The sequence below is a fragment of the Stylophora pistillata genome, chromosome 5, assembly GCF_964205215.1.
Source record: "Stylophora pistillata chromosome 5, jaStyPist1.2, whole genome shotgun sequence".
Classification (NCBI taxonomy): domain Eukaryota; kingdom Metazoa; phylum Cnidaria; class Anthozoa; order Scleractinia; family Pocilloporidae; genus Stylophora; species Stylophora pistillata.
In genome coordinates, this window is record NC_142523.1 from 5,024,569 (window position 1) to 5,052,451 (window position 27,883).

At 39.9% G+C, this 27,883-nt stretch overlaps 2 protein-coding genes and 1 pseudogene across 6 annotated transcripts; 1 reads left to right on the top strand and 2 right to left on the bottom strand.

Annotated features, from left to right (window-relative positions):
• Positions 1 to 1,302: 1,302 nt before the first annotated feature.
• On the bottom strand, positions 1,303 to 27,591 carry LOC111337272 (uncharacterized). Of its 5 annotated transcripts, none has more exons than XM_088760175.1 (6): positions 27,326 to 27,591; positions 7,711 to 7,895; positions 6,621 to 6,898; positions 5,849 to 6,166; positions 3,768 to 3,845; positions 1,303 to 3,099 (listed from the first exon to the last, which is right to left on the bottom strand). In XM_088760175.1, the coding sequence occupies exons 1-6, from the start codon at positions 27,395 to 27,397 to the stop codon at positions 2,819 to 2,821; spliced, it is 1,212 nt and encodes a 403-aa protein (XP_088616301.1). In that variant the 5' UTR covers positions 27,398 to 27,591; the 3' UTR covers positions 1,303 to 2,818. The 5 variants fall into 5 exon arrangements, with proteins under 5 accessions (XP_088616301.1, XP_088616303.1, XP_088616302.1 ...); XM_088760177.1 differs by lacking the exon at positions 27,326 to 27,591 and adding an exon at positions 24,872 to 25,016; XM_088760176.1 differs by lacking the exon at positions 27,326 to 27,591 and adding an exon at positions 12,675 to 12,761.
• Positions 15,263 to 15,783, top strand: LOC148729958 (ATP-dependent DNA helicase Q1-like; annotated as a pseudogene).
• LOC148729959 (uncharacterized) lies at positions 17,655 to 23,438 on the bottom strand. Its single transcript, XM_088760690.1, has one exon. The coding sequence runs from the start codon at positions 23,103 to 23,105 to the stop codon at positions 18,138 to 18,140; it is 4,968 nt and encodes a 1,655-aa protein (XP_088616816.1). The 5' UTR covers positions 23,106 to 23,438; the 3' UTR covers positions 17,655 to 18,137.
• Positions 27,592 to 27,883: the final 292 nt, after the last annotated feature.

The window sequence follows — 27,883 nt, forward strand, 5'->3', positions numbered from 1 at the left end:
TCAATCGAACGTAGCTCATCATTCTGAAAAAGATTTGTCACCTTTCGTAAAAACACTTGCAACTCAGAAGCGGCAAAGAAGTATCTGGGACCGTCGAGACGTAACAAAAAACAAATCTGGCAAAACACTATCGAAGATACAGTTGTTTACCTCTTTTCCTGCCAAAGACTGCATTTGTGTTAGTGCTTTTACAAAATTTGGACCGCGATGGCTTCTCTCAGATTCGGCCCTTGCATCATAGCAAGGGTGCGTGACACAGATTGTGATATTTCTGTGCATCTCTTCACCGTTTCGATAAAACTCTGACTTTCACTGATCACTGTTTTGAAAGAAATAAAATTTCTCAAGCGTCTTTTCGAGGCCTACATAATAGATGTGGAAAAAAATTTTCTTGTCTCAACGGCCGGCCATAAATGTCCTCGGCGGCGGTGAGCGATGCGCGATTTCCTTTCGCATAGATGTTCTTCGAGCAAGATACGTCACCAACTGATTTACAAAGCCAGTAACAATTGATATTTACCGTAGTGGAAGATTTACTGATCTTTTTGGGCGTCTGCTGAATATTTTCAGTTCACATTCGGTTCGAAGCGCTTCACGTGTAGTTTGTTTTGATTGCCATTAAGCTACACTCGCCAGTGGACTAAGTGGAGAGAAATTCTCACTTATCTGCCCCTCTCTCAAACTGCTAATTTGAAATCTGCTAAAATCTGGAAGACACGTGACCAGCCTAAACCAGGGTCTTAAACATCACTTAGCTGCTTGGTTCCAAACCACTTGAACAAACTGCGCCCGGTTGTTTCGCTGTCATTAACCTGGAACCCAAACACAATTGACAGCTTGTCTCAGAAGTAGTGTATCTCATTTGTTGGTTTGGAAATTACCGTATTTAGCCGTATTTTGTGTATATAGCCAGCTACGGTCGACTCGGTCGTAAAGCGATGTGCCTGTCATGTGGTTCAAGTTTTGCCGTTTTCGTAGCGGGAAGTAACATTGACTTCCGGTCGAATCCCCCACTCCTGTGTCCCACATATGTGAGGGGACATACTGTAACTTTGGCAATTCTTAATCTATGATCAAAGCATATTTCAGAGGGTTGGGGGTTATTATCCCTTTCATCAGTGCATAAATTTGAAAATTTATAATCTAAGGGTGTGTAAATACAGCAAAAAACAAACAAATAAAACAAAGCAAAAACAAGGTAGATGATCCAAACATGCCTTTGGCACCATGGTTTGATTGTTATTGATGTTTTTGTGTGTCTCATTGTATTCTTAGTTAGAAGGGAAAAAAATGTCAGCAAAATAAATAAACTGTCACGTTTATTCTCCAAAAATAAAGAAGTACTCTACAGTTCAACAACACTTACATGTTTAGATTTCTATTCTTCCTAAATGTACCCTACCCTCCCCTCCCCTCCCCCTCCCAACTATTCTGCTGGTCAAATCTAAAGGCAGAGTTGATCAAATAATTATGTACTAGAAATATCAGACGACATTTAAATATTTTGAATTCATATTCAATTAAAATAAATCATTTGATCTGTACCAGGTAACAGTTCATACGATAACTGTACACCAACTGTCGTCAATTATATTAAATATATCCTATACTTAGTGATGGCATTTCAAATAGGTCTGGAATTCTTATAAATTAATGTAGATGCATAGGATCAATTTATATTAGAGCTAGGATGCTTTGTAATAAATTTCTGCTATATAACCTGCCCCAAATAAATTAGGATTACAAAAAAGAAAAAAACCTTTGGCTAATTAAATATCCACAATCAAAGTGATCATTCCCTATGTTAGTTTCCATATGTGGTGTTCTTACAAGGGTGGATCGAGACAGTTAAAAAAGGGAGGGTTAAGAAGAGTGGCGAAAGCAAAGTCTCAAGCCTCAAGCCTCGCTCTATTTCAGCAAATGAACCAAAAATGTAAACAAAAAACAAAAAGAAACAAACAAAAAGCAATATTAAATTCTTAGAAGAGGAAATGGAGGGGAAGGGCACCAAATACTGTGTATTAATGAATTAATTCACTTAGCAAGTGAAGAAACAACTAAACAAACAACAACCAAGACAAAACACAAGAAAAAAAAAACAGAAACATCCCACAGGAAAACTAAACCAAATTAAAACTAACTGACTGTACAAAATAATTAATTGTAACAAACTATTTGTCTAGGTAAAAACAGAAAATTAATGTCCTACACCCAGAAAAAGAAACAAAAACTAAATAACTGTTCAAAATATTCAAATAACGAGTAGGAGTGTTTCATCAGGGGTTCCAAACACCGAGAAAACCGGTGTGAAATGTCATTTTCTTCTCAAATAGATCCTATATTTCCATATGACTGTTAACAGATATTTATCAACAAAGATTAGAAGGTAGTTCTTTCTAAATCCTTGCCTTGCTGTTTTGACCTAATGTCCCTTGAGTCAATGATATATGGGGGTTATTTGTTGTGGTAATTAGAAAGTGACAAAAAGTTATCAAATAGGGCATTATTACAATATTCCTCATTTATTGGCTGTTACCCTCATGAATTACCAATGAAGTTGAGAAAAACATGAAAAATCTTTACAAAAATATGAAACTGAGCTCAGAAATCAGTAATAATGACATATTCGATAATTATAACTTTTGTCATTTTCTAACTACCACAACAAATAAACCCCTTATATTAATGACTCAAGAGAATTAGGTCAAAGTAGCATAGCGATGATTTATAAAAAACTACCTTCAAATCTTTTTGATAAATATCTGTTAACAATCATATGGAAACTTTAGGATCTATCTGATAGTAAAAAAATGCCACTTTACACCCTAAGATCTTCGACTTCTGGTATCTCAACAGAATTACCACTTCGTCCTCCTCTGTCTGGGTCAAGATTTTGTTCCAATTTATTGGCAGAAAGACCCAGTCCAGCATCTCTGATTGCCTGAATCAATCTCCTAACTGTGCTTCCCTCCTTCTCACCATATTCTTCTAAAAATTTTTGGATATTTATTGCTTCGTCTAGTGCTCTCCATGCCCTGGAAGCTTTGATTAATTTAGGGTCTTCAAGTTTCTCCAAGACGACACGCCAGTCAGCAAACCCTTGAATACAAAGGATATGTAATTGTCGATCAATCAATCAGTCAATCTGGTTATCGGGAAACGGGATCAAAGTATAAGCTTAGAAGAATCAGAAGGGTTGCGTTTTCTTCCGATTTCGCTTGCGACTCTAGCGATTATGATCCAGTGAACACTAAGCAGAAGAAGCCACCAATCACAATGCCATTGCACGGGCATTTCGATTGCTTGATTCTTCGGCTGCAGCTTACGACTCTAGAGTATCTATGCATGCAGTCTTCACTGGATCGTCATTCAAAAACTTCTTTACCGTGTGTTAGCCCGTGACAAGAACAGTCAAAGTCCAATTGCTGCAGTGAACGCAACAAAAACCGTAGTTTGATCAGAACACGTGGTTTACGAATGCCAAAAAGCTAAAAAGTGCGCTCGCCAGGTTACAATGGAAGCGATAAGCTCGCCCGGTCACTAAGGAAACGGAATCTCGTTAAATTAAGTGGAAGACCTACGTACTGATTAATAAAAGTGCTAGGATAATTAGTCAATCATTCCAATCATCCATCAACCTCGCGGTCTAATGAATAAATCGTCGTTATAGTGTTTCTCAAATAATTATATATCTTTTTAAATTGCTTGGGAAAATAAAAGGCCCGTTAGTCTAAAACAGTTAAGAGGAATGAAAGACGTTGACTTACCACACCGTGAGCCACTGATTTCTTCGATTATGCTTTTCTTCTCGTCGATTTCAAGATCTTTTACAAACCGATCCAATCCTTAAGTAACAAAATAGTAAATTTTATGATTTTGCAACTAAATTATATCTAGGAGAAGGAAACAGCTTACGAATGATATGTAAGTGAACATGGTGACTGCCACAATTTCTACATTTTTCTCCGATTCGGTATTCTTGTAATAATTTTTACTCGGGCTTTCCGAAGGAAACGCCCGAGGCATAAATTCGGCTGTGTTTTTATTTTTTTTTGCGTTCAGTCAAAAAACGCAGTTCTAGTACAGCGCATGCGTACGCTGTACGCGCATGCGTAGAATGAACCCTAAAGCGCATGGTTTAAAGAAAGAAAGCAAATGGCTGCCTTCGCGGACAATTCCTTGCTTGATGTGCCCGAAAGAAATTCGATGGCTATTACGCCCAATGTATATACAAAGTCACACACCGTTCGCGGTAGAACTGCACTAAAAGTTGTGGAAGGATTTGGGAACGGATCGTTTCGCGAACTTTACGACAGATCAATTTACGAGCGATCCTTTATGAGTGAACCTTTTATCGAAAAATATCAAGCGAAACCTGCTATATCAAACGAGTTATGTCATATTATGTTTACATATAAACACAACAGTGTATTTAGACGTGATCGAGAACCCAGTAGAATACCAGAAGCTACTCTGAAATGTCTCAGAAGAAAGGGCAGAAAACTGAAGGAATTTGTTTATGTGCGTATTCGTCCAAGCATATGTACCGAAGTCCTCTTGGCTACGTCGTTATGTGAAGGTTAGAAGAGTTACAAAGAATGTTTGTAAGATTAATACGAAGAGGATAAAATTAAATAAAGTTACAAAACATGATAAGAAGTATTTGTTGAATTGTTTAGTGAGGGTATATCAGAGGACAATGAAATTGAAGTATAGAGCAAGGTGGTATTTATCAATGTTTTCTTGTAATAGACCCTTGTGTCTTTATAGGAGTCAGACACACGCATCAAACTATTGAAAATTTCAACTGAGTTCAGATGGTGAGAAAAATCCTGGTCCTACTCCAATGTACATTGACCCTAGCAAATTAATAATGGCACCATATAGCCAAGCTAATGAGTTGGTATTTGGACAAAATTCAGGGCAACAGTGTGTTGCAACGAGTTTATGCTCTTTGATTTACAATAACAAACAAGGAATCAATTCTGCTAATGATCTCTTGTCAATAATGAGTATTGGAAATCAGTTGTATTCAAGTTTCTCTCTGTTAACCAGACAATCATTTTTAATGCAGACAGAATTACCCACACTTTTAAACGTGTTAAAGACTGAAGAGCCTTTCCATCACTTTTATCCGAAAGTTTCAACGATTTTGTCTTGACAATAGGATGTACTGCAGTTGCTATCTATTGTAAAGGTAATGTGGGCTTGAAAATATTCGATTCTCGTGCAAGGCATATTTATTGTAGAAGCCATCCTCAAGGTACATGTGTGCTGCTTGAAGTATCACTGAATAGCTTAGTACATTATTTTCAGAGTATACATAACAATGATATATTTGAGTTGAAAGGGGTTAAAATTAACAGAGTTCAAAATAGTGCCCTTTTTCAGAGTCGTGCCTGTGAAACCAGAAAGTTCAATGTGAGTTTTGCTGTGGCTGTCTATCCACTCTGCTACTCCGCAATAAAATCATGTAGTTAATGGAATTCAAACACCTTATCTAATGTTATTCAGTATTGCAAAAGATTATATGAAAAATCAATTCTTGAAAATCTTGTAAGAAATAATGGGGAATGCACAGGATTTTTGATGTGTTTTTCTATTTTTTGTATGACATGTATTTTTAAACCCACAAAAAGGTCAAAATATGTGTATTCCCTCTTGGTATTTAATGAAGGTCAAATGCCTCTGATTGAATATACTAAAACTGTAAATAGCGCTACATGGGATTTTCATGTATTCACAAACATCAACAGCTCGCAATGTTATCAAGCCAAGAGCATCCCGAAACTAGGGTGCATAAACATGTATCTGAACGGCACGGTTTTTGATGTATGATATCTCTTACCCTTTCGCAAGAATGCCTGAATTTCGGCAAGTTCTAGTGTGTTGGTTCTGTTAGGATCACCGTCGTCGTTTGGTTTTCGCCTTCTTGCTCTCATCACTTTGTAAACAGCAACAATTATAGCTATTGCTATGAAAATCGCAACAGCTCCCACAGGAATCCAAAGCTTGAGATATTTGCTCTGTGTTCCTTGTGCCCGAGACGAGCTCTCAGCCGTCGGCACCTCACCTGATGACTTGTCTCTTTCGGCGTCAGTCTTCGTAGGAGCAGTCTGCTGGTGGGTCGTACTCAACGATAGTACCCTATCCTTCGAGTTGTTAACTGAAACAAAAAGATAATCATGTATTCAGTTACATTCCCGAGGCGCACGCCTATTAAGAGTCGTGAAGCCAGAACTGAAGAGATTCAATTTTTAACCTTCCCAGTTATATAAATTAATTGACGAGGTAATGAAGGGCCATGAATAGCAGAGTTCAAGGCCCTCTCAATTAAATTTGAACCGAAGCATTACCCAAGAGAGTTTAATAAAATGGTTCGATGGTTCAATTCCTTTTTTGGTTTCCTACGATCAGTTATCGTCTTCAAATTACACAAACTTTCATGCGCCTAGCCAAGTGCAAGTTAATTTATACGTTGATATTGGCTTACAGCTGGTAAGGCGCATATGGTAAGTGTTGTGAAGTGAACCAACAAGCTAAGAGAATACTTGAGTCTCGCTCTTAGTGTTCCTAGTTAGAAGCTACGTCGACATTACTTCAAAGCAAGCTAAGGTTACCAGAAGTACTTAAAGTTGAAGTTGCTGGAGTTGATGAAGCTGTTGACAGTGCATCTGTACGTGTACTTCTCGGTTTGCAAATGCGGTCATGCTTTGTCAAGCATTTTTGCACTTCTTCCTCATCGGTGCGACATGGAGACGAGCACCTCGTACAGCCATTGACCTCGTCATCTATATAGTATCCATCTTCACACCCATCGCATTCGGGTGGGGAGGACACCGTACACTTTTTGATCATTTTTGATTGTCCAGGCAGGCAATTGGAATAAGTGTCACACCTTACACGAAAGAAAACAAAACACTCTCTTTATTTAATCTAATTTTTTTTTGTATCAGAGAGACGAGAAATTATTGATAACCATAAAACATTCAGGGTGCTAATATGTCAAATGAATGTTGCTAAGCTAATGGCGGATAGAATAAAATAAACCATCGTAGCCTTCTCAGGCGAATCCTGTGGAATGTTGGCCCAAGAGACAAGCTAAGGAGGAAAGCGATAGTGTTCAAATCCCCATCTGCAAGAAGTTTCCTGTATGCCTCTCTCTTTTTGGAAGGAGAAAAGCAATGTGCAATATTTTTCTTACTTCCTTCAGTGGTGTAGTGTATTTCCCGCGACTTGGTAAATGATTCAAAGGAAGGCTAGTCAATTAAAATATGATGAAGAAGGAAAGAGAAAGATTCTTCTGATGATGAAAAAGTGACTGAACAAACCAGTACATAAATGGATGAATAAACTGATTAGTTTTTATCAGTTTTAACAATTATTTGTTCTTTTAACTGAGTGAGAGGGCCGAAGGGAAAAATATTTGGCTCAATGTCACGACGCACGAAAAACGCGACTTATTTTTCTCATTTTTTGTTCACTGCTGTCACTTATTCTTTTTCTTTTTCTTTTTTCTTTTTTTTTCTTTTTTTTCTTTTTTCACCTATGGTTTTCTATGGGATTGCGCGAGCGGGGCTGGACGGGTCATGTGATAAAATAGATGATTAAGAATACAGAAACGGTCTGACAGTTAAACAACATGATAAGTGTATCATTTGTCTTCTACGACGAGATACCAAAAGGAGTTTTATTCCGGGAAAAACTTACAGAATACATTCATCTAATCCAATGGTATCCGAGTAGTCATATCCCTTGATGCAGGGCTGGCATTGGGTATCCTCGGTGTCTGAGCAAAGATTCTTTAAACCGTATCCCAAAGGGCATTGGGTGCATTTGGTGCACCCTTTACCATCAAAGTAGTAGCCAGGTAGGCAGTTTAAGGCTGTGGAACTCTGTAAGTTAATGAAATGTTGAGTGAAAATCAAATTAAAAGTGGCTTATCTTAGCTTGGGGAAACTTATTAAGTTGAAACTCATCAAATTTGAACAAATTTTGTGATTTTTGTTTCGCTTTATTTTGTTTTGTTTTTTTTGTTTGTTTTGTTTTTATTGTAAAATGAGTGCTTAAATCTATTTAGTTTATTAGTATTGGCAAACCTCGAAAGAAACCTAGAAAAAAAAGGTGGAAAAGTTCCGAGTTGTTATTTTGGGTACATTAGCTCAATAAATTGGCAAAGAATCATGAAATAAATAAAAAGACAAATAAATAGACAGTTCATGGGTTATCATCTAGTCTCTGAAAAGTAGGGATAGGGCCAAACACAATACAATTCAGCGAAGTCATCATTGGAGCATTTACTGCATCTAATCAAAAATAATGGCCCAAAATACTGGAACCAATCAACGCAGTCTCTAAACCTTTTTCTTGCCTTTGTTCTATCATGAGGAAAGCAAGCTGCCTCAAGACATAGAGGCTAAGTTACGTGTCGATAGAAAGGGAGAAATTAAATCATGTTTAGTCCCAGCTGCAACTACTTGCAATCTGCTAAAATGATACAATCTCGAGCTCCCAGATAGTAATCTCTTGCAATTTCGGGATGAGGTGATAAAGACAAACTTGAAAGCTTCCTCAATATTTGACCAGATGGGGTGATTAAAACGGTCCTTATTGAGATAAATTATGACCAAAACAGCGGCGCAGTGCCCACTATTTCTCTCTACTGAAGCAAAGACTACTACGTGATGTCGACACAGCTTTCTTAGATCTTGGGTGGTAAGCGAAAGGGAAAATAACAAGCTTTCTTCGATTTTAGATGGTCAAATTCGACAGATGTGACTTTATACTTGTGATTAAATGAGAAAAACACCTTTTAACATATCTACTTTTGCCTGTAAGGGGTTTGCCTAACAACCGTCGCACATTTTTCGAGCATGCGTATTCCAATTAACCTGACAGTTTATCCCTTCTGTACGAGGAAATTGCTCGCGAAGCGGAATTCATCGTTGAAATCAAGCAATGGTTGACGACATCGAATATGCTTTTCCACACCACTGAATATGTCGAAAACATGGCTTAAAAAGGCCATTACCTTGTAACAGTAGAACTAATAGCCTTTTCAATGGTAATAAGCCAGCCCATTTCTGTTATTCTTCACGAACTAAATGCCTGCAGTTTTTAAGAAACCCTTGTGATGATAATGTCCCGAGTAAAGTCATCACAACTTCACGATGCAATGTTGTTAGTCAGTGTGTGAAAACAAAAATATGCCGGTAAGAATAATAATATTGTAAATAACATTGTTTCACGCGCAATTTAGCTCCACTTTCAAATAAGAACAAGGCAGAAAGTCCTTTGATCTGTTTGTGCTACAAGTAAATATAATGTCTAGCGCATAGTAGCAGACATTTCCCGACTGCCTTCGAAGCAAACGTGCGGAATGTTCATGAATAGCATGAAAATTAAATGCGTAATATATGGTAAGCAAGTCTAATTAATGCAAGATTATCAGCAAATTAAGGAATCTAGAAATGGCATAATATTTCCCTCTAATTTACAAGTGATAACACGCTTCGAGGACACCAACATGGCGGATCAACTAATTTGCATAATCTGTGACGTCACGTGAAAAGCAAGAATTCCAATCGCCAAAGAGAAAAGCGAAAACTGAACACATGGAGTTCCGGAAAGCAACGAGAATCGCTTTTCAGCTTTGTTCCGTTAAAAAAAGACGTGGTTTTAATTAGTTACACGACTTAATTAATACTAGTTTTGAAACTCGTTAGGTATCGTAGAATGATTGATCGCGAAATGACATAATTTGGATACATAAACATTAAGAATCTGCAGACTCAGCACATTCAGCTTTTGACACCAGCAATATTCGTTTGTTTGGTGCGATCATGAATGTAAAACTAAAATCTAAAACCACAATTCTCTCCGCTACTTGGCATTGTGGGGCCAGTTAAGATCGAAGTCTGAAGTTAAAATTAAAGTGTGGGTAATAACTCCTAAAATAAGAATATCATTTATTTACGACTTTAGCCATCCTGGGAGGGCTGCAAAATTTCGAACAATGAAGAGTTGGATCATCTTTTTAATGAATTCCGCCAAGCAGGAGTGGGTTAGTGAAACAATGTTAATTCTAAGCTATCAACATAAATCCAATTATGACTCACCGTTACTCTCAACGTCAGGAGTATCGCTAGTATAAAAAACATTGTTTCACGGTGTAATAACTTCAAAAAGTTAGCTCTTACTCTATATTCAAGAGTCACGAACTTAGAGTTGCTTGTCATCGAAAATATGTGCAGGCCTTCTGGCTTGGCGCTGAGTATAACAATTCCAAAGCAGTCTGAACTCTATTGTTTAAAGGTATCATGGAAATAGTCTCTTCTAAAGCGCGGCAGCTTTTTTTATTTGTTCTGCAAGACAAAGCGTGTCGAAACTTCTATACTTAATGAACACTTGCGGTTTAAATATTTAAAAGCTATTGATTTATAGCTATTTATACAAGTTCTATTTATACAAGTTCTATTTTCACAAGTCACTGCTTGTGATCATGAACCGCCGTCATGCGAAGAGCGCCTTGTAAACGAATTTAGTCGTAGTGTTGACCGAGAAATGCACTTAATTGTGATGTATCGCCTACGTATAAATTTCAGAGCATTAAGGACTGTGTTACCAACAATTGTAAAAAGGTAGTGTAGTTTGATCCTTAAGGAAAATAATTTTCTTGGGGTAATCGTTTGTAGTTAAAATGTAATTGTCATAAAAAAGGTGCTTCTGAGGTGAAAGGTTGTTATTTGAACACATACCGTCCTTTTGTTATCATTGTTCTTAAAACCTATCAAAAATATTGTTTCATTAACATTGTTCGTATGCATGTCTTTTGCACTAATTGGACCCTATTTAACATTCTTAAAGCCATTTCCCACGCCATCGTAACCAATTGATAGCGACAAATTCTTCTCCGCTGGATACTTTTTGCTACTGATGATGGAAACATTTTTTCAGCGGCGATGTTGTCTCAAAACACCTCGCCAATGGAAAGCGGTATCAATTTGCACATATCATAAAATAAGAACTCCTTAAATGTTCCCACCGGGAGTATTAATCTTAAGCAATAATAAGCGAACAATAATGCTTTGTCTTCGTGACATAACAGTGCGCCGGGAACATAAACACCTGCTATTATAGCTTTAATTTGTTTTTAAATATATATATTTACTTTCTCCGTGAGCCAATCGCGTCATTTTAAAACTGAACTAAGCTAAAAAGCGATTTTCATCGCTTTCCGAAACTCTGTGCCGCCTTGTGCCCACTGAAAGACGCAGCGGGTAGCCGTACATCTTATAGTTGGTAAAACCCAATTATCTTAGAAAATGCAATTATCTTCGAGTACATGAATAAAAATAACAGCCATATCATAAAAGTGCCATTCATAATAATTACTAATGCAGTGTTGTGATTCATTAAGTCTTCAATGTCAATAGTCGCTTTGGGAAATTAAGCAACTCTAACGATTCAATTGGTGACGAAGCATCTATGGGATAAGAATATAAATAATAATAAAAAGATAAGAAGTACCATTTTACTTATTAAAGTTTGAAAGTTATCCGTCGCCTTTTGGCCAAGAAATCATGTCAAGAGAATTTTTAAACAATTAAGATAACCTGAAGGATGCTGAATCAGTTCGCGTGGTGCTATAATGTGCGTGGGATGCATGATGCTGGTTAGTTCAAAATATCGAAGCAGGCGACTAAGAGCCAAAATCGAGAGAGAGGATACTTTATCCTCTCTTGCCTAAATCCTTTGTAGATTCTAGAAAACCCTTTTTTTATCGACTGAGGCAACGCGGACCGTGACTGTTTGTCGTAAGAGCACTTTAAAGATAACGATAACTTCTGTTTAGCTTTGGGGCTAATTGATGGTTATCGATCGCCCCTTTAGGTAAAACACATCCACTCACCGACACTCACGCGCGGATAAATCAAATTCCAGAACTTTCCTCATATATCACTTGAAAAGAAACAATAATCACTCATTCCTGGACTTCTAAGGCGCTCCATGTTTCTTGTCTTGTTTCTTGAATGTGGACGAATGCCAGGGACCAACGAAGATTTAGCAGTTGAAAAATTTACATTGGCGTTGTAGCTATTTGCTTTGTTGTGTTTAGACCACAACATCATTAAGTTACCCATTATATTTAAAACCTAGATTCCTAATGAACACTTGTGGTTTAACCAGTTAAACCAGAACTGCTGAGGGAAATGAAATAAAAAGGGCGCTTCATCTATCGGCGCGTGAGCGAGAAAGAATACCATTTCGAATAAAGTAATTAGGGGAAGTACCCTATCCCAAAATGCAACTCGGTACCGAATTTTATATGCGTTTTCTAAGATAATTTGGTTTTATCAACTATAAGATGCATGGCTAACCGCTGTCTTTTAGCGGGTATAAGAATACGACACAGTTTCGGAAAGCGATGAAAATCGTCTTTTAGCTTCGTTCAGTTTAAAAATGAAGTGATTTTAGGCAGTTACACGACTTGTTAATGAATATCAGTTTGTATCGTTTAACATTTCGTAACTTAAGGTACTCCTCAAACCTATGAGGGTTGCTAAATTCTGAATAATTGTGATTTGGAACATCTTGTTAACAATTCCGCTAAGCCGGATCGGGTGCATGAAACAAAATTGATACTGAGCTATCAACATAAATCTATGACTTACCTTTGCTAAAGTAGAAAGAAGAGCAAACCAAGTAATTCCTAACATCCTGCTTCTTTACAACTGGACACGATTTTAAAGTTTTAGATAAGACTGGCTCTCGTTTATATAAAATTCGGTACCGAGTTGCATTATGGGATAAGGGACTCCCCCTAATAGTCCTTTCCACAGTGCTTGGTAGCCAAGCCTTTGAACAGGAGTGAGGCTAAGGGTGACCTTGTTATGATAGAGATGTTGCTGCTTTTCAAATGCAAATTTCTTTGTTATCATGCTAACTAGATACAGGTCTCTATCACAACAGGGTCACCCTTGGCCTCACTTCTGTTCAAAGGCTTGACCACCAAGCCCACAACTGTAAAAAGGATTATTACTTTATTCGAACTTTCGTTTCCTTTTTCCAAAGTTGAGTAATTTTTATAGAAGACAGAAAATGGTCTTCAATCAATTTTGGCGAAAAAGAAGCATCGAAATATGCTTGGAACAGGCTCTAGATCAATATTTTCTACATAAACTTTACACATACATTTTTCAACTGCTTTTCCTTTCTTGATGGTCGTCTTCTGTACGCACTGATCAGTAAACGCGATAAAATTTTTTCAGTTCTCCTTCGTTTTACTCTTCCTCTTTAGTTGGAGAAACTGAGAAATTGTCTTCACTTCAGTCTTATCACCCGAACAATCTGAACCAAGCGCGTGAAAGGTAGACTTCGAATTCCTGGATACGAGATTTATTACTGATGACAAACACCTATTCCAAAGTTCTTTTCTATTGGTCGGTCACAACGGAAAGCTCACGCGAATTTACCAGGCGAATTTATCATGTGAATTTACCACACGAATTTAGTACCACGCGAATTCGGCATCCCTCGGTTATCTTTGTTTAAAACTAATTCTCTTGACACGATTTCTTGGCCAAAATGCGGTGGATAACTTTCAAACCTTCTTTTTCAGATGAAACGATTCTTTCTGAGATAATGACGCTCAAACTCTCTGGTTAAACCACAAATGTTCAATAGGAATCTAGGTTTTGACAACTGCTTTGTCTCGCAGATTAATTAAAAGTCGCGATGCTCAAAAAAAGGGACTATTTGCATATTTACGATCTCTTGAAAACAATAGAGTTCGGAAGGCTTTGGAGTTATTCTACACGGTGCTAAAAAGGCCAGCTCATTTTCTCAGTAGCACTCATCTTTATATAGAGTGACATTTAACTTTTTGATCACATCCTGGAACGATGTTTTTGTTACCGCTGATACTCATGACGGTGGGTCATAATTAAATTTATGTTTATAGCTCAGCATCAATTTTGTTTCACTCACCCGATCCGGCTTAGTGGAAATGTTAGCGAGATGATCCAAATCACAATTGCTCAGAATTTAGCAACCCTCATAGGTTTGAGGAGTACCTTATTACCAAGTATTAAACGATACAAACAGATATTCATTAAGTAAGTCGTGTAACTGCCTAAAATCACGTCATTTTTAAACTGAACGAAGCTGAAAAGCGATTTTCATCGCTTTCGAAACTCTTTGCCGTATCCTTGAGCCCACTGAAAGACGTAGAAGGTAGAAAACGCAATTATTATAAATTTAGTGGGTAACTTAATGTTGGGGTTTAAACACAACAAAGCAATTAGCTACAATAATACCACGAGCACAATCTAGGGCAGTAAAGTTGTCAACGAGAACAAACACCACTAAGTTGTCACACTGTGAATATAATGCCGACAAACGATCGTCGAGCACATGAATAAAAATAACAACCAATCCATATCATGTGCCGTTATATGATTACTACTAATGCGGTGTCATGATTCATTAAGTCTTCAACGCCAGTAGTCGCTTTGGGAAACTTAGGCCTGGTTCAAACGTCGAATTTCACATGTGCTAAATGCCTGCGAAGTGCGACGTTTGAATCAATTAAATTCGACTGTTTTAAATTAAATGCGACTTTCGCCGTATTTACGACTGAAACAGTCGAATGTTCATTTCAGTCGAAATGCGCAACATCCGTTTTCGAAACTATGTGAAATATGTGAAATTATGTGTCAGTTTTGTTTAGCTTTTGTGTCAATAAAGAGAGACAAATCTGTTGATAGCTCCTAATGCTTCTCAGGCAACCTTGACATGTTTCTTAACAAAGCGATGAGCGTGTATTATTACTTCATTTTCGATAAGCAAGGCACAAAACTCCCCTCCCCCCTACCCACGTTCACCCCTATGCCGGAAGCTTTGTGCTTACGCGGTATTTCAGGAATGGTGGACGAATGGCCGAAACGAGGTCAAGGATCAACATAATCGTCATATGCGGATTTATCTGCATAGACAGGAAAGCGGAAAATTGTTTTTTATTTCTGTAACCAAGAGAGGCTGTCGCTTTTTTTCTCTTCTCTTTCTTATTCAACAGATCGACCCCTGCTCTAGTCTCCATCGCAACCGTTGTTTGGGCTCGTCACGCAACGCTCCCTCCCTCACCAACCGGCCGCATTCCTTTCCCCGGTTTTTTAGCCAATCATAATTCTGAGTAAGTCCCGCCAAGACTAGTTGTCCAATCAAAACTCGTGTTCTATCGGCGGCTCATTGAGCAGAGAAAATGGCAACTCTCGAAGAAGCTTTTGTCTCGACCGCTTCCAAATTCAAAATTCCTAGTTTAAATGATCCCCAGAAGCTGGCAATTGAGAAAATTCTTTTGCGAAAAAAAGATCTATTTCTAAACCTGCCTACAGGGTTTGGAAAATCCTTTATTTATCAGACTCTTCCACTCGTGTACGATCACATCAACAATCTTGCTGGGCATATTGTTGTTATTGTTTCTCCGCTCATAAGTCTTATGGAGGATCAGGTCAATTACCTGCAAAGTATTGGAGTCAGCGCGGTAAACATTAGTTCCCAAGCAGAGATTGACTACCCTGATATTGAGTATTGAAAATATTCGTTGGTTTTCGGCTCACCAGAAGCGTGGCTCAAGAATGATCGTCGGCGATCAATGCTAAGAAATGATGTCTACCGTGCGAGGTTATGTGCTGTGGCTATCGGTGAAGCACATGTTCTAAGACAGTGGTAAGTCAAGAACCAATTCCTTACTTCTCTTAATGAGCCATTCTCTCCTCTCCCTCTCCCCCACCTCCTCATTTTGAAAACCACATTAAAAACCCTGTGCATTTAACTATTATTTCTTACAATATTTTTGAGAATTGATTTGCTGTCAACTAAATCAGACAATATTTCTTCACTGTAATCACTTTCAAGATCTAAACTTGCTTCAGTTCCACAAACATCAGTAATTCAGTGGCAAATCATCTGACAGTAAATACTTGTTCAAAGATGAATTTCCAGAATCTTTTGCCATATTGTATAACATTAGGTAAGGTTTTTGAATTCCAATAACTACATGATTTTATAACGGAGTAGCAGCGTGAATAGACAGCCACAGCACAATTCACATTGAACTTTCTGGTTTCACAGGCATGACTGAAAATAGGCACTATTTTGAACTTTATCAATTCTAACCCCTTTCAACTCAAATATATCGTTATGTATACTCTGAAAATAATTGTCTGGCTAACTGGGACAAACTTGAATACAACTGATATCCAATATTGATTATTGATGCCAGATCATTAGCAGAATTGATACCTTGTTTGTTTTTGTAAATCAAAGAGCATAAACTCATTGCAACACACTGTTGTCCAGAATTTTGTCCAAATACCAACTCATTAGCTTGGCTATATGGTGCCGTTATTGTTTTGCTAGGGTCAATGTAGATTAGAGTAGGACCAGGGTTTTTCTCTACATCTGAACTCAGTTGAAATTTACAATAGCTTGATACGTGTCTGACTATTACAAAGACACATGGGCCTATTACAAGAAAACATTGATAAATTCCGACCTGCTCTATACTTCAATTTAATTATCCTTAGATATACCCTCACAGAACAATTCAACGAATACTTCTTCTCATGTTGCGTAACTTTATAGAATCTTATCCTCTTCATATTAAGCTTACAAACATTCTTTGTAACTCTTTTAACCTTCCCATAACGACGTAACCAAGAGGAATTCGGTATGCTTGGACGAATACGCACATAAACAAATTCCTTCAGTTTTCTGCCCTTTCTTCTCAGACGTTTGAGAGCAGCTTCTTGTATTCTACTGGGTTCTCGATCACGTCTAAATACACGGTTGTGTTTACATGTAAACATAATATGAGATAGCTCGTTTGACATAGAAGGTTTCGCTTGGTATTTCTCGATAGAACGTTAACTCGTAAATTGATCTCTCGTAAAGTTTGCGGACCTACCCGTTCTCAAAACGCTCCACAATTTTTAGCGTGGGTCTACTGATAACGATGTGTAACTTTCTATGTATACTGAGCGTAATAGCCATCGAATTTCTTTCGCGTACATCAGTCCACGATGGCAGCCATTGCTTTACCATGCGCTCTAGAGTTCATTTTACGCAAACACATATACTTCACGCATGCGCCGTAGTGGAACTGCGTTTTGTGAACGAACGCAAAAAAAAAAACAAAAAAAAACAAAGACGAATTTACCTCGGGCGTTTCCTTCAGAAAGCCCGAGTAAATATGTTCTCTACTAAACTGCAAACAGTTGGGCATTTCCACCAGGCAAGCCTTGTATGAACTAATTAAAATGCTGGATGAAACATACTTTCTTGCTTATTTTAGTTTTCTGTTTCTTCTATTTTTTTTTTGTTTTTTCACCTGTTTTTGAAATTTCATTAAGCTAGGCATCAATAATGAACCATAAAAAACAGAAGAGGCCGCACTGTGCTTCCTTTGAGCTTCTGCTAAACAGAGGAACGAAGTAACAAATGATGGAGTAGTAAAAAAAGAAAGTAATGGCACTAACGTTTGCAATTGCAAGCAGGAGCAACCTCTATAAACAAATATCGTCGCGACTGTAACTGTGAGACGCAGTTTTTGATAAACGTAATTGATTTGTCCGATCAAACACCACATATATTTATCAAGGTGAAATGAGTTTCCGACACACTCCCCCCATGTGCCTTCCAAACGGAAGCACATGTAAACAGAGGAAACGGCCAGCTTAATTAATAATTAAATTGAAATCAGAAACAAAACAAAACAAAGTAATGAATGTCAAAGTCCGCTGAAATCACTTTAATTCTCCGTCCATCCGCACAGGTCTGTCCTGCGTTTAGGTTTAAAGTTCTTCACTCTCTATAGCGTCACGAATACGCAAGTTTGCGGCAACCGCAGCATCTCTCCGTGGACGAAAAACTGGCGCTTTAGCATTCAGGGGGGTAAGGACGTCAGCTCTCTCCGGCGCTCTATCGCATGCTAGTTCCATGGGATAAAGGTGTTGAATCGGCCTCTCCAGAAACGTTTTCCCTGCGCGCAGCTTCACTCCACGTACAATTCCATCACGGCCGTTGAATAGTTTAGCGACCACTCCTAATGGCCACTTTCCTCGGTTCTTTTCTTCTTAACGAATGAGAACGACGTCACCAGGCTTTAAGGGCCTCGCCTTGCCTTTTCCATTGCAGTTGTGACGCTCTCTGAGCGCCGCCAAGTACTCTCGAGACCAGCGTCTCCACACAGCCTCCTTACAAGACCTCAAATACTTGGCACGCTTTCGTAGGTCAGTTGTTTCCTCTCGCCATGGTTCTTGTTCAGGGAGGCGAATACATCTTTGGAATAGGAAAGAAGATGGGGTGAGTAGAGGGAGCTGGACGTCATCTTCTACATAGGACAGGGGGCGGCGATTTAGTTGAGTTTCAACATCCAGCACGACTTCGCACAGCTCTGACCAGGATAGCATTCCTCCACCAATTACTTTATAGAATGCACGTTTGAAGAGGCCCACTAGTCGCTCAAACTGGCCACCCCACCAGGGTGCTCGACTTAGGTTAAACCTCCAGATAATCTTCTCTGATGCAAGGTAGCCTTGAACTTGCTCATCTTTCTGAATTCCTTTCAGTAGGTTTGCCGCTCCTACGAACGTTTTTCCATTGTCTGAAAAGATCTTTAAAGGTCGTCCACGTCTAGCGATGAAACGCTTCAAGCTTGAAAGAAAGGTAGTAGTTTCCAGATTAGGCAGGACCTCCAAGTACAAGGCTCTCGTTAAACTGCACGTGTAGAGCACCAGGTAGCCTTTTCCTTCTACACGAGAGGACTTGCGGTACTTGATCGGCCCAGCAAAATCTACTCCAACAATTTCAAAGGGAGTTGAGCCCTCAGTTCTCTCCAGAGGCAATAAACCGGGGGGTGGAGCTGCGAGCGCAACCGCCTGGAAGCGTTTGCACCCATAACACTCCCTGATGACTTTCTTCGCGAGGCGCCTCAGGCGGGGAATCCAGAACTCTTCTCTCACTTTAGCCATAGTAAGCCCCACTCCCCCGTGAAGAGTGGCTTTGTGGACGTGTTCGACATATTTGTTTGCGAACGTTGTGGCGTCTGGGATGTATATCGGATAGACCCCTTGCAGTCTCCCACGGCACTCAAGCAATCCATCTTTGTTCTTCTGTAAGTTTAGGCACAGGCGATCTTCCTCCATGCTTTCACTTCCTCGGCTCTGTACGCGTAGCAACCAAAAGTGTTTCTGCTTCTCAATTTCGTCTGTTGTCAGGGGTCCCTTTGTTCTTGTCGCTCTTTTCGCTCTAGCGTTGTTTGCGAACCGCATAATCCAAGCGCACACTCGCAAAGTCTTCCAGTAGTTGTGCTTGGCCAGAAGATGGTCTAGATCGTCATCAGCTTTAACGGCCATGGCAAAGAGCTCCTTTGTAGCCTTCATTTCTGCGTTAGATTCAGCGGTGGGCGCGGTCACAAGGTCGGCTGGCCATTTCACAGGATCACTTAGCCACTCTGGTCCCTTCCACCACAGTTGGTTCTCCTCAGTTACCAGTCCACCTCGGCTAGCAAGATCTGCAGGATTATCCTGAGTAGGTACGTGCCTCCAGACAACATCAGAGTGTTCTCTAATTTTCCGTACCCGGTTGGCCACAAACTGCTTATAGTCTCCTCCTCCTAGTATCCAATGTAAGGCCACGCTGCTGTCAAGCCAACAATGCAGCGAAGTCACAGGGAATCCTTGCAGTGCATCTCGTACGTTGGTCAGAAGATTTACAGCCATGTGACCGGAGACCAGTTCGCGGCGAGGTATTGTCAGCCCTTGTTTGGCCAGTCTTGCCTTTGCTGTAACCAGGCCTTGGTTGATTGCGCTTGACTGTCTGACCACAGCGTACACAGAAGCGGCCACGCCCTTTCCGCTCGCGTCTCCAAAAGCATGAAGTTTAATGTCCTCGATAGGTTCTTGGACGCTGGTGAGTGCTCGTGGACAAGTTACGTGTTGCGGCAAGGAACGTTCCCACTTCTGCCACTGCTGTTCTAGGGGGGTGGATAACGGAGCGTCCCATGCACGTTTCTCTTCACAGGCATCGCGGTACAGAAGCTTTCCTTGCAGGGTGATTGGAGCGATAAGACCAAGGGGGTCATAGATCCTCGCCACTTTTCCCAGAATCCCTCTCTTTGTCGGTTGGGCAACTTCCTCTGGAATTGTAACTCCAACTTCGTCCGTCAGTTTGTTCCACTTTAAACCAAGCAGCCCACATTCTCTCGGCTTGATTCCGAGTTGTTGCTTGGCGTAGCTTAAGTCATCCCCAGTTTCAGTTTCTTCAGTGAGCTCTAGTTCAGTCACGTTTGAGTGCCACTTGTGTAAGTGGAAGGTGGCCTGGTGGAACATCTCAGTTGCTGCAGCTTTCTTTTGTTTCGCTTCTTGGATAGTACCTCCACCCGAAATGAGATCGTCAACGTACAGTTCTCGCTCGATTTCTGCTACGCGATCAGGGTGTGTAGGTCTGCAAGTGTTCAGATGGTGCTGAATTACACCGCCAAGCAGAAACGGCGAGGGTCCCAAACCAAACAGAGCTCTGGTGAATCGGTACGTGCGAACACGAAAAGGATCCTTGCTTTCCAACCAATGAAACCGCAGCGCATCTCGGTCCTGCTCTCGGATACGCACTTGAAGAAATGCTTTGCGAATATCGCCAGCGATAGCCACTGAATGAAACCGTCCCCTTAGGAGTACCTTCCATAGTTGATTCTGCAGGGGTGGTCCAACTTCCAGACAGTCGTTTAGGGAAGGGGCCGAGTCGTACGCTCTTGCTGAGGCATCGTAGACAATACGCATCTTGGTAGTTTCTGCACTCTCTCTCACTACTGCTTTGTGCGGGATGTAGAATTCTCTTTGAGTTGCTGGCATCTCTGCTTCTTCAATAATTCCTTCATTAAGCTGTTCTTGTATGATAGCGTCATAGTCGTCTAGCCTTCCTGTCTTCTTAAGTCGTTGGACTAGGCTCCCCAGTCGCTTTAAGCTTCCAGACTTGTTAGAGGGCAACGGAGGATGGTCCCCTTTCCAGGGAAGGCCAGTTTCATACCATCCCTCAGGGCTGCGGCTGAGTTGTTCAAGGAATTCTTCATAAACAACGCTCTGATCGCCATTAGGTTTGTCTTCGAGTCCTAGGACGTCCATCCGGTAAAGCTCTTCATAGTCATTCGAGGCCGTCTGCGCTAGAAACATCCTGTCCAGGTCTGTCTCCGTTCCTGGTGACATGATGGTCCATCCAAAAAGAGTGTACTCAGCCACAGGCTCGCCGATAGCTCCGGTGCGTTGGGATTCTCGAGTTTTTATCTTCGCGTAGTCACTCGCGCCCAGAATAACATGGACCGGAAGTAAGCTCTTAGTGTCGATGTCTTCCATTGAAACGCCTTCCAGATGGCGGTATTTGCTGATCATCTCCTTATAGTTAGGATTTTCCACGGACAAAAGTTCAGCGCGGTCTACTCTAGTTACTCGTAATGAAATTGCATTGTTTCCTTTAGTGTCACTCACTTGCGTATTGTAAGTTTCTGTCCGCTTAGTCACTATGCCCACGATAGTTTGTATACGGCGTGTTAGAGTGCGAGCTGGTACGAGGTTTAGACGATCCAAGATGTATCCTGAAGCATAAGACGCAGTCGCACCGGTGTCCAGTAGGGCTCTACAGGTCACGCCATTCAACTTGACAAGTACGATTGGATGGCAGACTTTCTCTCCTTCTTGAGTTGCAGTTAGAGCCACTCCGCCGTTGTTCGCTCTTTGGCGTCCAGTCGCCGACGGTCGGTCGCAAATAGATGAGTGGTGCCTTTGTTTGCAGTGTACGCAAGATGCGCGGCTTCGGCATTGTGAAGCGCTGTGTTGAGGCCCAGTGCAGTTGAAGCACAAGCGTTTGTTTTGTAGAATGCGACGGCGCTCCGCTGGAGATGTCACGTTCTCACACTCCCAAGATCTGTGTGTCACGCGATCGCAGTAGACACACGCGTGTCGTGGGTTGGGTTCGCCCTGTCGCGCGTAGAAACTTCTGTCACGAGGCAAACGTGGGGGACGCGGCGGACGCGGCGGGTGATAAATCGGCGGAGTCGGAGACGTTTCGTTTGCCTTTTCTACCCCCAGAGTTTCCATCGGATGAATGGCTTTCCATTCTTCTAAAGCCTGCATAAGGTCCCCGAAACCCCAATCTTGCCATCCCGGTTTTCCGCTCACGAGGTCTGCCTTTATGTCTGGCAATTTGTCTAGGACGCCACGCACCATAAATAAACACCCAGAAAGTTTACCTAGGGTCTCTAATGATTGAACATTGTAGTTCAAAGTCTGACAAAATTTATGAATTTCATTAGGGATGCATCCGGTCACCACAGGTAAACCATTGATGTTATCAATATACGCTCTCACAATCTCGCTTGTCTTGCCATAATTGGACTTCAAGATATTTTTAGCACGTACATAACCTTCAGGACTAAATGGGAGGCCATCGATTGATTCACAAACATCACTTTCCAGTAATTCTTTGAGGTGAGCAAATTTAGTAACCGGGGAAATATCGGCTGCATCGATTTCCGCTTTGAACTTGTTCCAAAAGGAAAGCCACTTTTCGTAGGTACCGTCATATTTCGTAATTACCAGCTTTGGCATTTTGACATTTCCCTTACTTAGGGGTTTTTCGGCGGACTGATCGGGCAACTGCATTTTTGATTTTTGCTCAAGTTTAAGGTTTTCAAAGTTCAGTTCATCCTCCCTCCTTTTGGCTAGAAGAGCCTCTTCCTCTTCCCGTTTTTTGTTTATTGCTTTTGCCCCAGCTTCTTCGAGATGACGATTTAAATCTTCTACTTCTTTATCTACATCATCAATCGTTTGCTCGATAATTTTTCCCCATTCATCAACTTCGTCAATGCCTTTTCCCGCTTCAAGCTTACCTTTCTCGATGTCTAGCTTCAAGTCTTCTATAGATGCCACAATCTTTCCCAGAGTTTCTTTATGTCGAGTGATCTTCTCGATATTTCCCTTCTCCACGACAGATTTCGTCCTTCCTCGTGCAAGCTTTAGAAGCTGAAGTTCTGCCTCCAGTTTAGCTTCCATTGACTAACAGGTTGTCCAAATCACTGCAGGTCCCGTCGGAGGTGCCACAAATGTGGGGGATTAGTAAGGATAGCCCACACTGTCACGTCTTCACTAGATTTTTTATTCTTCTCCTCTTCTATTCTCGCTAGGTTTTACAGCTGTCACAACTCCTCGACTCGACTGATATGAAAGATTACTTCGACTGAAAGCTAAATAAATCACAGACAATTGTTCCTTATCTTTGCGGGACACCTTAGTTAAAAGAACGCTGATTGGCTAGATACGAATCTTCCAGACATAAGAATAACAAAATTTCCAGACAAACATTCCACAATCGCTATTTGATATCTATGCTATTATTCTGTTTCCGACACTTATTTCCAAGAACATACCGAGTCATGTTTTTACCTGTTAAAAAAAGAAAACAACAACAAAAACAACAACAACAACAACCAGTTACCACAAATCCTTTCAGATAAGAGGACTTTATTTAAATTTTCGCACGAACGCTTTTTATTCTACTAACTTTCATCAAACGCTTTTCATTCTACTAACTTTCAACAAACGCTTTTCATTCTACTAACTTTCAACAAACGCTTTTCATTCTACTAAGTTATTCGTGTCTTTCTCGTTACCATGTTCCCACCAATAGCGTAGCTCCACTTTCTGCTTACATACTCACACACAACCCACACTTCCTCCATTCGCTCTGACGAAGGGCTAACGCTCGAAATGTCAGCTTTTTAACTCTTTACGGTGGCTAATTTACAGTTTCAACTTAGTTGATATAATCAAGTTGCCTTTTATCTAGATCGGCAGAGAGCCTGTCGGAGCCTGATAACTAGCGCATGCGCAGAAACATCGCAAGTGCTTTTTTGGAAGATAGACAACTTCAGCGACCAAATTTTCCACAGGAAGCCCAAGTAAAAAGTAATAATCGTCACAAAGTGTTTACTGAGTTCCTGATGATAGTTTGATAGTAATAATGTACTATCGAAAGCAGATTAGTTTTCGTTTTGATTTTATGCTCCCTTCCGCAACGTGCTTTCACTCGCGTGTGAATTTTTAAAACAAACATATGGACTGTCGTGCTGAGGGCCACAATTATTTAGTCAAGAGGTCATATCATAGTGGAAATGCAAGCGACAGCAAATATTTTCCTTTCCGCTTGAAAAGTTTACATTTGCCTAGAATGATAATAAATGTGGCTCTTTGTTGGGACAAGAGTTTCGAAAAAGAACAAAAAACCTTTATATCCATTGTGGTGGCCTCAAACGTAAATTACTTTACGTTTATCGAGTAGGTGAAGACCTGAGATCGATTTCGTGAGCACAATCAAAGCCGCACCCTTAACGATCCCAGACATAAGCGCTTTGATAATTTGCCTTTTCTTCAACTGACCTAGATCACGGAATGGCTAAATTGCGGATTTGGGACAGACTGAAGGCAGAGATCGAGGACGACTATCTGTATTGATTTTGGCATCCTTATTGTTGCGAACATTTTCTTCCGCGGCGTCTTGTAAATACGATCCACACCGCACCCTAAGTACACGTGCTTAATCAAATACATCCAAAGCGGAATGGCCGGGGATGTTTTCGATTAGATCTTGAAGAAATTACTCAGTAAATGGTTGAGACCCTTGCCCAATGACATCTAGTTGTAATCGAAATGCTTACTTTTGAATAAAAGAACGAATTTAAGGTACACCCTTTTCATAGCCTAGCATTCAAGAATCTTAAGATGTGCTTGAGAGACAGAAATGTCAAGAAAAATTTACCTACCGCAACTCTTACGATTAATAAACACGCCAACAGCAACATTGCTCGCAGCGTTTCATGAATCTTAACCGCTTATGAAATCTTCCGTTGAGATTCGTGACCTGTCGTAATTATTGACGAGGCCGACCCCCTCTGCGCAAGGAGAATTCTAGACTTTTCTAGGTTTTTCTGGCTAGAATGCAGGAAATCGTGTCTAACGGGAATCGGGGATTCCCCTTTTTATCAGTCAAGGCTTCCTAGTGGTTGCTATTATCAGATAAAATTTGAATCATTTAGAACTGAGTGCTCTTCACAGACTTCTTCGCTGATCCCTTGTAGACTGTATATAAAATTATGTATGGGCAGCGACTAGTCTTTAAGATATTGCAAATTAGACTGTGTGTGTTCCGCAGAATATCAAAAGACTAGTTTCCAGAGACGATGTGCGGAATAGAATAGAAAGGCGATAGAGATAGAATTAAATCCAATTATGGTAAGAGGAACTTAGGATACAATAAAGGCTTTTAATAGAATGTTTTGTCTGCGTCGCGTGATCACCCATATCAAAGTTAAAAGTCATTCTATTCTCCGCTTCAAACCAGTCTTAATGCTGGTCATAAAAATCTTTTTCAGCAGCTCTGTTTATTCAAAACACCTCATCAATAACAAAAATGGCATCAATCGTATGTATCATGAAATGACCGTCTAACTTTTTCAGGGGTTAATGTTCTTAATGACGTAAGCAACAATTACGGTAAGCGAGCAATTATGTTGTCTTCATCATTTAACAATGCGCCGGAGACATAAAAACCCACTATTATAGCCTAACAGAATCCTATTTTTAGAACGCAAGCATTGATTTATTTAAAAAGAAGAAGAAAAGCTAAAATCCATCTCATCTGCGCTTTTTGAAAGTTGATAATATTATTTCTCTAACTTTAAGCTAATTAATTTTTGAAATTTTTGTGTCTGTGCTCAGCAAAAAGGATTGCAGACTAAGCAAAGATGTCAAGTATTATGGTATGGTTACCACACTTTGTAGTACAGTTGTGTTTGATTGTTATGTCTATCGCTCGTAAAGTATGCCGTCTGCCCGAGTCACGAGCCGCGAGTTTCCAAATCTTTCAACGACGGCGGGGTGTTTATGACCCTGCATTATCATAAATCAAAATAAAAGGAGTTTGTGGGATACACGATGCTGGCATTTATAGTTCAAAATATCGACAGTTGATGATTAATAGCTAAAATCCCTTTTTCGTACACCCGCTTTATATTCTCTAAGACCGCATTTCATCGCCTGTTGTAATGAGGACTGAGACTGTTTGTTACCCAGCGTTTTGAAATTAGTTTTTTTTAATAGGCTCTTTTTTAAATATAAAGTAGCTATCTAATGTGATGTCTTATATATGTAATGTTGATAGCCTTGTAATTATTTTTATGTAAATTTTCTTGTTTTAGCATTTAGCATGTATTTTTGCTTAAAACAAAAAAGACCCATTATTATTATCATTATTATTATTATTATTATTATTATTATTATTACTATTATTACTATTATTAAGAGTACTTTAAAGATGATATCTTTTGCTAAACTTGATGTTAATTGACGGTTAGCGATTGCCCATAAGGTAAAACTCGTCCACTCGCCGGCACTCACGAAAATCGCTTTTTAAATCTTTCTGTTTATATTTCAATTAAAGCGGAGAATTAGTAGTAGTCGTTCAATCCGGACTACTGTGGCACAGTATGTTTTTTGTCAGTTGAACATGTACGAATACGGTTGATGAAAAATTAGCGGTTGGAAAATTATTAAATTCAAAGAGACGCTTAAGTAAGATCACAAAAAGATACATAAACGATGAACTCCAACTCAAAAACGTTGAAATTCTAACTAGCTGTTATTACAACCCACTCGGAGGGGATTCAAGGAAAGCTCTTTGAAGCATTTCCATTCTCCTATAATTGCATGCAAATGGGACCTGGCTTTTCTGAGTAAGGTCAGTTCTAACAAACAAAGCTAAGAAGAATAGCAGCGTCTTTAAAAGCGATTCAGGATGATCTCGAATATATTTACTGTATAATACAAAACGCTTATACAATCTGTTAATTATATGGCGAGCAGACATACAATTTATTAAAAGAACGACGAAAAGACGGCGAATGCAACGCTTTCAATTATCGTTCTGAATACCTGTTGCCACCTTTGTCACGCACCATCCCAGCAGAACTGCTGACTTGACAAATACGACATTACAAATAAACTAGATGGACATAGATGAGAACGGGATAAAAAAATATTGTGGGACGACACTGAGATGCAAATAGCATCAAGCCAACGCGGATTTTATGATTCATTTGAAAAACGGTAGCGAGTGAGCCAATCATCGCCTCAAGATAAAAAATTTCATATCATACCAAAAACCGACGTTGATGTGAACAAGGAGAAGTTGAGCTTTGCTTACGTTAATTTGCACTTACAGACGTTGCCGTAACTGACGTGAAGAGGAGCGCATGCGCAACGGCGATGTACTTGCAACTCGGTCCCAACATGTTGATGCCTATGGGGGCCGGGGGAAAGCTGCGAAAAGGTTAAAACACAACATGCGCCTTTGGTGCTCAAGACTGAAAGAACTAAACGTTGGTCGGCTTTCAGATAAATGATGGGTTTTGTTCCGAGGAGGATGTCGGGATAGGGGCTTCCCCGCTTAAACCTCTTTTCCGCTAGTTAAAAATCGTTGACTACCTTACCGTTGGAGCTTAATAGTTTTTGATATCATGAAAACAACCAAATGTTTTGATAGAAAAAAGAGTTGTTTCTTCATTGTTTATAATCAGCAAAACGTCTATTTAAGGAAAATTATCAGCGTTTTTGACATCGTCATTTTACCAATGTGCGACAAACAGGAAACTGTTATGATGCAAATTTCCTTATTGCGTTAAGTTGGAAAGGAATTATCTCCGGCATTTTCGTCGGGAAAGAAAGCTTTTGGTTTTCTTCAAGGAGAAAAAAGAAAAAAACAACAACAAAAAAAAACA

What these genes read in the sequence shown, in the direction of transcription:
- LOC111337272 (XM_088760173.1), bottom strand. Translation starts at nt 10,238, where the DNA reads ATGACAAGCAACTCTAAGTTCGTGACTCTTGAATATAGAGTAAGAGCT. An exon ending in GGATTAGATGAATGTATTCT is followed by an intron (nt 6,899 to 7,710) that starts GTAAGTTTTTCC and finishes CTTTCGTGTAAG; the next exon opens with GTGTGACACTTATTCCAATT. An exon ending in AATCAGTGGCTCACGGTGTG is followed by an intron (nt 3,100 to 3,767) that starts GTAAGTCAACGT and finishes TTTGTATTCAAG; the next exon opens with GGTTTGCTGACTGGCGTGTC.
- LOC148729959 (XM_088760690.1), bottom strand. Translation starts at nt 23,105, where the DNA reads ATGGAAGCTAAACTGGAGGCAGAACTTCAGCTTCTAAAGCTTGCACGA.